We start from the raw sequence: 10,354 nt of genomic DNA on the forward strand, positions 1-10,354 counted from the left end.
GAGTGAGTGGGAGGGGGAGGGGGGGCGCTGCCACGGCCACAGGTGCCTGGGGCCAGGGAGACAGAGAGGATGCAGAGGGGCTGGCTGGGTGGGGGTCTCCTGCAGCAGTCAGAGGGGAGCCAGGAGGGATGCAGCCCAGCAGGGAGCACCTCCCGGCCTGGCCCTGGCGCAGGGTGATGCCTGGGGTGCTGTGGTGCTGGGCACTGAGCACTCCCATGCCCTGTCCCGCAGAGAGCAGGCGGACCAGTCGGGGAAGCTGAGGGTGCTGCAGGACTGCAGGGGCCTGGAAACCATCACCCGCCCACCGTGGAGCCTCAGAGACCTCCCGCCCCTTCCTCCCATCCGCGGGGAGCACTCCAGCCCCCCAGTGAGGTAGGGATGAGGGAGGGAGAGGAGATGGGTGGGGCTGAAGGGAGATGCTGCGCCTAGGCAGGGCGTGCTGCCTCAGTTTCCCCAGGGAGAGCTGGGGATGGCAGGGTGACTTGGAAAGGTGGGATTGGGCCCCGGCCTTCAGTCAGCCTGTGTTCTCCTTCCCAGCAGGGTTGAGCTGGAGCTGGTGGGCCAGGATGGCCACCCGGACAAGCGCCGAAGGGGCAGGCGGCTGGCCCCTTTCGGCGCCCAAACCCCTTTCTTTCAAGTGTGATTCACGTGGAAACAAAAACTAACACCCCAAAACCAACCAGCTCCCCCCTCCCGAGGGAAAGGCCATGAAGGGCGGTCACTGGGATGGCGGAGCACCGCCTTGCTACATCACAGCTCCCACTTCTGCTTCCCCCTGGCCCTGCAGGGCTGCAGGGAGAGGGAGGGCAGGGGCAGGGGGTGGTTCCCAGGGCACCTGCGCAAGAAGCCAGGCTGAACTTGGGAAGCCAGAGGAGAGGCAGCTTTGCTGCGGGTGCTCAGGGCCACAGCCCGAGTCATCCTCAGCCTTTGCTGCAAACCTCCCCCTGACTGGAAGCCCAAAGCCGCTGGCTAAGCCGAAACCAGGAGGTGCTCACATCTCCAAATCCCAAGGTGCTTCAGGAAAACTGCACTGTATAACTATAGCTTGTCCAAAACGAGCAGCACAAAATCCTGGGATCCTCTTCAGGACTTGTTAAGGGTGCTCTTACCATCTCCTCGAAATCTAGCATCTAATACATTAGTTATAGGCTTCTGTGTTTCAAGTATCACACAACCAGCCACTGCTAGGAACAGGATCCTGATCACCATGTATGTCTTGTCTGCTATCTCTCCCCATTCGGGACAACTGGCATAGTCAGCAGGATGCCTTAAGGTTCTACAGGGCCCGGGAGGGACCCCTCAGGATCACGAAGGCAGACCATGTTGTAAAACAAGTTAGGGGCTTAACCAAGTTTCTTAAGAGGCACAATATACAGATTGAATCTAAGGACGCTCGGTCAGAAGCCAGTTGGTGTAACTGACAGAACATTTTAACTAAAATAGGTAAGAAGAGAGGCTTATTAAAGGATGCAAAGGGAAAAGGTGTAATATGTAATATGTTAGGAATTTGCTTAACAGCTGCAGGGCAGCGGAAAGAACTAGCTCTCAAAATAGTTACTCATTTGAAACTAACAGAAACGTTTCAAAGTTTGCAATCAAAACAAGAACTGAAAGACATCACAGTAGTGATGCAACTAGGTGCAACAGATTGCAGTATTATGTGGAATTAATGATGCTGAAAGCCACTAACTTTAGAGGTGTGAGACAAGTCCGAAAATTAGTAACATCCCAGAGGCTGGGATGGTCATTCCTGGGAGAGCTTAGATCTTGAGGAGGAGGGTTATGAGGAGGACAAATGGCTTTCTCTGCCAGCTCCAGCCTCTTCCCGAGCAGCAGGGACTGACTCTGCTGCTTCCACAGTGAGTGTGGTTACCGGGGGCTTTCCCAAAACTGCTCCTCCTGCTGCCTCCTCCTCTGCTGCAGCAAGTGCTGCTGTGGCTGCTGCTGCTCCTGTCAGAGGCACCGCTCCTGCTGCTTCTCTACTGCCTGTTGCTGCTCCCACTGCCTCTTCCCCTGTACCGACTCAACTTTTGCATCCCGAAGAGGAGTCATAGATCTTCCTGCAGTGCCTGAGCTGGCAGAGCAAAGATATGACCTTGGAGTCCCAGCGTTAGAAAAACATTCAAGCTGTTATCAGCCCAAACTGGGACACTTTGCTACTAGTTACAAGAAAGCTTACTGAAAAAAAAAATAAAAATCAGTAAAAGGAAAAATACCTTCATCCTGACTCAAACCAGGACACCCCATGGCTTGAAGAGGGAGGAAATTAATCCTTGGCTCACTTTTGGAACCAGGCAATACCTGTGTTGCCATATGCAAGACAGTCTCTGTAAAATCAACACTAATGATATGTTTTCTTTAGCTTGAAGAGACAATAAAGGCTGTGAAAAGTCTTATAATTTAGCTCCCCCTAGTATAACCATGTTATGGAGCAGACTTACAAGAAATGTGATTTATTTAAGTGTAATCCAATTATAATGAGATATATGCTGGATTTTTAAAATTATCATTATTATTATTTCAGGAAAGTATTGATCCACAATACTGTTAAGTACTGAGCTTTATCCCAAGTAGATCTTTGTAGGCTTATCAGCAGGGGGCATTGATGCAACATTAAATTCTCAATGCAAAACTACCAACCAACCATGCAGATTCTGTAGTGTTTCATGTTTTTAATATGTTTGGTTTCTCCCCTGCATTTTTTGCAAGATCATCTTATTTTTTAAAGCAGAGCTTGAATTCCAGGCCATTTGCTGACAACAGCAATTTGTTTAACAACCTATTTCAGGATTCATCCTGATTTAAGAAAGGTCTTTGTCACTGTTTTATGTAGTTTAAAAGAGAAGAGGCTGATTTTATGACCAGTAGACGTGCAGGCAGAAATTTGAAAGAGGATTCTTCCCAGCAGGAAGAATAAGTGGGTTCAGTGCTTGTGATTTGGTGATGAGCATCAGTTCCTCCCTGACATCAGATCTGGCACATTTGAGGAAATGACTGAAAACACCCTGCTTTCCTATGCTTCTCTGACAGTAGCTACTGACCTGGAGAAGAGAGATATTTCCAGGAGGCAATTTTTAAAGAGCACCATTTTCCCCTCAGTGTGCCTATTTCACTCTCTACTGGCTTTGAGGGAAAAGTAAGAAAGTTGATAATTTAGATTATCACTTACGAAGAATTATCTTAGGTGTAAGAACAGTTTTAAATCCACAGTAACATTGGGACCTTAAGCAACATGTAGGTGAGACCTGCGTTAGGGATGTGGATCATTAAGCTGTTTGCTACAGCAGCAACTACTCTCTGAAGTAACTTAGGTCTTGCTTTCTAGCTTTGGCTCCAGTATCTGGGACAACATGGCATGTCCCAGTTTTTCTGTCTCTCGTATACACACTGCATACAGAATTACACAGTGTAATTCACTTAATTTATTTTCCTCAGGTACATGCAGCCTGCTGCCCTTGTTATGGCAAAAGAGTCATGCAATAGTAAAGCAAAATGTGTTCCTCAAGTATCTCTAGTAATAGAGGTCTTCTGAACACCCTGTGAAACTGGCAGCTATCTTCTGCCTGGTAAAATTAAGACTCCACCCTCTGCAAAACCAGATGCTTGCACTATAATTTTCCTTTAAGATCCTAGAAATGTGGAGTAACACTGGGTCTGATAGCCTTCCCGAGAAATGCAAGATGAGATTTATACAAACAAGGGGAGAAAATAATTAAACTTCTAGCTGTCAAAAGGGAAAATGTATCAGATGTTTAACTTTTTATTTTGTACATGAAGAATGTTATCACTATTTCCAAGTGTTACTAAAACCTCCAAGCCTCAAGTGTAGTATGTGTCTTCCTTCGAGCACATCCCATGAGCTTTTCAGCAGGTGGCATTAACGTTCTGTGTGGTTCCAAATGGCACAAGGCCAGGAAACTGCTCCTTCCAGCACTTAACACTTTAAAATGATCAACAAACCATTGCTGAGAGTAAGCAATATCCTTAGGAGAAAAAGGCTGTGGTAAAATGGCATCTGTTCAGAAATACTATTTAAAAAAAAAAAAAAGAAGCAGAGCACAGATTTATTTTGACTGCTTTGATATTAAATTAGAAGGAACCAAGGGCATCTTTTCTTTTCATTTATTTGGATTTGCCCATCAAGTCATCTGCAGAATCAACATTTTCAAATGAAGAGACCATCACTGAACTTTGAAATGCTCATGCATGTACCAGGAGTACTTATGCAGCACCGCCAATGACCACAAAATGCACCTTTTTTCAAAACAGCCCCATACAGGTTTCCCCAAGCTTAAAGACTTGCTGTTACAAGAGAGTGACAGGAAAGGGAGAGATCCTGAGACGGCAGATACATACAACCAAGTGCAGCTGAGTTACACTTATTTGTGTAAGGCTGAGTGCTCCCAAAGTATCTAATACAAGGACTGCCCTGAAATGCTGAAATGCTGCCCTTGGCTAAAGCAAATTCCAAGTTGCTGTACAACCCTGAGAATGGCTTGCTGACTGATGGTATTTTACTGTACAAATGGCTCATAAAAGCTGTTAAATCCATCATGCCCTCTAAAGGCATTTTAATCTAACGACTATTTTCACTTACATAGAAGCTGCCAGGAAAATCTGTTCTTCAAATGACAAAAAGCAACAGATCCTGACAAGACACGGGATTCTGCCACAGCAGACTAATATATCTTTTCAGTATGCTTTTCATGATTGCTCCATGGTATATTCATTTGTTATCTTTAAGCAAAGCTGTTCCCTGAGAGATGCAGAGGTATATTTTAATTTCTGATTTGTCCTTGTAGGTAGAAAAGCAAGCATCTTTCTGAAGACTGAAGGAAGTGACAGTGAGAGAATCAGATGAAAAGGAGAATATAAAGACAAAGCAAAATACAACATGAATAAACACGCCAAGAAAGAGGAAACCAAACCACACCAAAACAGAATTCTTACTTTCTTAATGCTTGTTTTCAGACTGTAAATTTAAATATTATTGATGGATTGGGTGACATTTCTAGCAACACTTTTGAGGAAAGCTTAAGGACAAACATAGTCAAGAGGGGACTTTTGCCCACCCTGACTTTTAGACAAATGCCAAGGTGCACTACAGCAGAATAGACTGTCTGTCAGGAGAGAATCTCCATAAGAAACAAGTTCTGTCACATTCTTAAATGATGTTGCTTTTAGCAATGCAAATGCAAGTAAAAAGGAAGCCTAACTCCTAAGTAAATCAGTACATATACCTATATTTGTGTTTTAGGGAACGTTGCAGGGACACCATCAAGTTAGAGAGTTTTGAGAGTCTGAAGAGCAGCAGTAACTTCTATTTTGTTCTTAGACAGAACTGCTTTTCCACAGTATTTCTCAGCTCAGAAAATCCAACGGTGAATGTAAAGCCTCAGAGAAGCCAAACACCTAGACACTGCACTGTTCTGCTGCCTGTGAAACAAATGGTCAAGTAGCTATTGATTTTGAAAGGTCTTAAGAGCTGGCCTTTCCTATGAAAACGTCATTGATTAAGGAAGTGCTCTGGGTAGGTATCTGGGGTTAGAAATGTGCAAATAATTTCCCAGCAGTAACTGTGTATGCACCCTCTCCTGCAGAAAATTGGGCCACTGTGTACAACACAAGCCTTCATCAGTTGTGATTTTACCTGTCCCAACTTTAACCAGTACACATGTGGATGTCATGTGGAAGGATGTTTAACACAGCACTCCTTGGGCCAAACCCTGCAAAGTGTGGTTGGAAAAGAATGGGTACTGATACATCATGACAGACGTTTCTGGCTGCACTCTGTCACACATGTTCCAGAAGGTGAAGATGGGAGATGTTCCACAAGGAGTTTTGGCAAGAAATGCCACCATAAATTAAAAGTATGTGACGAAGTAAATGTACGTGAGACTGGGCAGGGAAAAGGATAATAGTAAGTCTCCTGTATGTCCTAATTAATTACTTGTGTGTTTATCAAAACACAATATATCAAATCTTTGTAGCCATTTGGTGACAAATGCCAGACTGTAATGATATCTCTTATAATGCAATAAAGAACTACCAAGAAAGCTGCCTGCACTATTTGGGAGAGGGACTCAGATTTGATAAGTAGCTAAAAATCAGTTTAATAATTCCCTATTTAGCCTTTAAATCTACTAATAATGTGACATTGTGTTTCTAATTAGGGGCTGAAAATGTTGATTTAACATTTACGTTGCTACAAATTACACCTTGCATTATTACACCTGTATTATTAAAAAAGATGATATTTCAAACATAAAAAGGAATTTATAGAGTCAGGCACAGAGCTTAAGTTTTTTATAATGAGTCCTTCATCTTCAGGTCAGGTTCCATAATCTGCTACCAGTTAGCTGAGTGTGAGGAAAACAAAATGGAAAAATATGGAAATGTGAATAACTGCTGAAATTAAACCACATTTGTACAGAACGAAGTGTAACTATTAAAAGAGTCCAAAATGTTTGTGACACTGGTTCTTCAGCACTGTCACCATGACTTCTTTGAACATACACTGCATGCTGGGCAGTTACCAAACATCTACTGGCAGGGCATCTGACATGACAATCAAAGCCCAGCATTTTTTTTCTTAAGAGCAAGTATCTCCACACTTCTAATTACAGGACCACATTCCACAGAGGACAGTGGGCAGGCAGCACGTTCTGGGGAACAGGCCTGTGATAGTATTTGCTGACCATCTCTTTTCCTGCTCATAATCATCTTAACATACTTGCTGCTACATTGCTGATTTCATGTGGGAAAAAAGTTACCAGAAGAGTGGGCATCAATATCAGCCTCCTCGGAAACCTGGGGCTGCCTCCCTTGTCAGGAAAACTGTTCCAGTTTTTATAAGTACCAGTTGAAGATTTATTGATTTGCATTATGATGCAGTCAGTATAGTAGTGTTAAGTAAAAGAAGCACGACCAAAATAGCAGCTTGTAGAGAGTAAAATAATACGACAATTTAAAAAACAACCCTACCCTTAACAAAGCTGTGGAGCCATACTCCACTGAGGGAACAACCACTCCTGCAACCTCACTGCTAGTCAATTCACAGCATTTGTGCTGGTCAAGCTCCTTCATCACACTTAGAGGACAGCAATGCCTCCCCTAAAACGTTATGTTCCGCCTGAACTGAAATCAGAGCTGAGCATTGCTTCCTAAGCCAATGAACCATCAAACTGTGACAGAGACCAGACATTTCCTTAAACAATACCCAGTGCTTGTACAACAGCAAGACAGGTCTGAAGAAAAATGGGAAAAAAATGGGAAGCTGGGCAATCACCTGCTGCTGACCTACTCCTGCAGCTACTGCCTGTTCTCTACCCAATACCACAGGACTACCAGCAAATCAGGCTGAGGCAAGGCTTGAAAACACAGCATCTCTTTGCTCTTGCTTCCTTTACCTAAGATCTGTCTAACTCATGCAACATTGTTTTCAGGCACTGAGTATGAAGATGGATATTCAAGTTATCAAGTAAGAAAGCACTCTTCCTTGCAAAGAAAATGGCCAACAAACAATTTAATTCCTGCAGGACAGAACTGCCTTATACGTAGGCTTGGCAACTGAATGTTGCACTCACCTCAACAAAGATGAAGCAGGGGATGATGGAATAACTTCTCTGGGTATTGTTTCCTAAAGCCATTTCTCATCACACTTCTTGGGGAGGCACTGCTCAAAACTTTATTATCCTGAAAAAGAAAAGACAGCAGTATTTCAATGTGATTCACATTTTTGTGAGCTCCATGTTTAACACAACAAGGTTCACAACATGCACCTCTGACATTCTGGACCAGGGATACAGAACATTGAAAAGAGCATTAGGGTCTAATTGTGGTCATACAAAATAACCTGAGAAGGCATTCCCTTTGAGAACAAAACTAAGAGACAGACACAGGTTACAAGACACATCATCTACAGAGCAAAGAACAACAAGGAATACAACTGTTTTCCTTATATACAATCCACTCCCACACAAAGGCTTATTTCAGAGCAGTGTAAAATCATATTTTCAGCCCACTGTCTTGACTACAGTCTGTTCTAAATAAAGAGCTTTTGGTAATTGGCTTGTGAAGTTATACTTTAAATTACATACTTTAGTGCATTAACTGTATACAGGATCAAAATACTTATCTGCATGAGGTAGGACCTGCCCAAGACAACAGCATGTCTAATGCCCACAAAAACCATAACAAACAAATCTGGACCAGGCCCCTACTGCAGAGCCTTTCTAGCTTGCTGCAAGTTTGCAAATTAACCCACAAAACCCTACCTGCAGTACTTCAGGCTACTGGCTGTTCTAATTAGCATAACCTTAGAATGCTCTGTGCTAAGACTCTTCATCTACTTACAGCACAAAAAGTAGAGAAGAAGGCAAACACGGGAGAATTTTTACTGGGAATACGTGTGCTTTCCTGCAAGCATAAGGCAACATATCAAGGCACTAAGCCTGGCTTAGATGATTTTAAGAGAGGACTAGGCTAGCAGAGAAGGGGGGCTGGAAATGCAGCATGAAGCTCTGATCTGCCAGGGATGTGCTTGCATAGAGCATCTGACACAGAAGAGAATGGAAACTCTTTGCTATCAGTTTTCATGGGAACACATGAAGCAAGAGCACAGATTTGGGTGGGTCCAACCTCATCCCCTCCATCACTCACACAGAAACTCTGCCCCAGTCATAAGCATCTCCAGAGGCCAGGGCCAGAGGGGAGGAAGGAGGTGAAAGTAGCTGTATTTTCCAGAGGATGCTTTGCACAACATCTCCTGGATTCTCTGACCTCACTGGCATCTGGGTGGCAATTCAGGCACTGGCATATGGAGCCTGTGAGGTTCACAAGGGGGTCAGTGCTTTCCCACCAGCTCTCAGCAGGGTTACTGGAAGAAATACTATTATCAGAGCACTGAGTTCAGCAGAGGCTACAAATCCTGACTGAGGAGCTGGGATCAGCTGCCAGTGCTTGCCACCTGCATCATGATGCAGGCTCTTGTCTTGCAGCCTATGAACTACTCAATGTATTAACTCAGCTCTTCATCGTTTGACCCAGAGCTGTACAATACACAATGTATATGACATTTTGGTAATACAGGTCTAGGGACAGCACAGTTCCAGGGACTCCAGTGAAGCTGCATGATGTCAGAATGGCTTCTGAACTACTAACCATTGAAAAATGCAGCTCCAGGTCAAACAAAATACTCAGGAAATGTCATCTGTGTCACACTTCAGGCACACTCATCTTACACAGCATCCCTAAAATACAAATATCCTGGATTTTCAATATGCTTGTTTTGCCATATATTCAACTTTGCTTGGGAAATAAAACAGGATTTATCTCAGTGGTTACTGTCATTTATTTTTTTAAAAAGGGCAAGGTAATACAGACTGATTTGGGCTGTGGAAAAAATTCCCAATAGTTTTTTAACAATACTTGTCACATTGCCAGCTCTTCTGCCACGTGGCTCTCCCTTTAATTTGGCAAACACATGGTAACTGGTAGAATAGTAGGTTAAAGAGTTAGAGCAGCTTACAGAGAATCATTCCACTAAACTCTTTTTGTATCCTGAAGATACACTGTCAGCATCTTTTTTTGCAAATCCTGTTTTTCAAATGGCTTAGTGCAAAGATGTTAATACCTCAGCACCTTCCAGAATGCTTTACTAGGCGAAGCTTAGCAACAACCAAGATATTCCCTAACACTGTCCTGCAACTTCAAGCTGTGCCTTTACTTTCAACAGCTGTGGCTGGTGTGTCCCTAACCAAAGCAGAGGGCTGCAAGACAACCTAAGAATTTAAAGTGTTCTCAACAGATGACTGAAAAGCAACTGCAGAGACTACAAAGGAAACTGAGGGCTCTTAGCAGTCATATAAAGCTGCCTAATTTAGTGCTAGGGGACTCCTGATGTCATTAGTACATATACTGTGTCTATTCTTTTAAGCTGATTCTGCACCATTGGTTTAAAAAACTTCATTGCCTATGGGAAAGAATTTTACATGTCAGCTTTGCTCCTACATGATGACACATTTGTGTCAGACATAAGCAGAGACCAAATAGTTGCCTGATCAGACCAGTTAATTCCCACATTGCGGGAAAACTCACAGCTAGCCTGTGCTTGTCATAGCAGGTCTTTTCATCAGCTCACTCACAGAAGGGGAAAGGGGAGGAACAGAGGCAACTTGGAGGGAGCACGATCACTCTCTCCAGCTGGCAGTCAGTCCCCTGGGGACACAGACAGCAAAACACGGATTACAGCAATCCCTAGATGCTCCAGTCTGCAGACCAGCCAGAGACAACTCACTTCTGCCCAAAAGATGTAAAACAAGTGTTTAATGACAGCCCTGTTGTATAATCCATG

The 10,354-nt window shown here is 43.7% G+C and overlaps 1 protein-coding gene across 1 annotated transcript in view; it reads right to left on the minus strand.

Annotated features, from left to right (window-relative positions):
• The window catches only part of LOC104390661 (lipid phosphate phosphatase-related protein type 1), a 48,985-nt gene extending 41,290 nt beyond the window's left edge, over nucleotides 1-7,695 (minus strand). The window contains exon 1 of the mRNA XM_009999841.1: nucleotides 7,587-7,695. Coding sequence (XP_009998143.1) covers nucleotides 7,587-7,649 — 63 coding nt within the window. The 5' untranslated portion in view covers nucleotides 7,650-7,695. The remainder of the gene's footprint in view (nucleotides 1-7,586) is intronic.
• Between the last annotated feature and the right edge of the window lie 2,659 nt (nucleotides 7,696-10,354).

The sequence above is a fragment of the Chaetura pelagica genome, unplaced genomic scaffold, assembly GCF_000747805.2.
Source record: "Chaetura pelagica isolate M959 unplaced genomic scaffold, ChaPel_1.0 scaffold1436, whole genome shotgun sequence".
In the NCBI taxonomy this organism is placed as follows: domain Eukaryota; kingdom Metazoa; phylum Chordata; class Aves; order Apodiformes; family Apodidae; genus Chaetura; species Chaetura pelagica.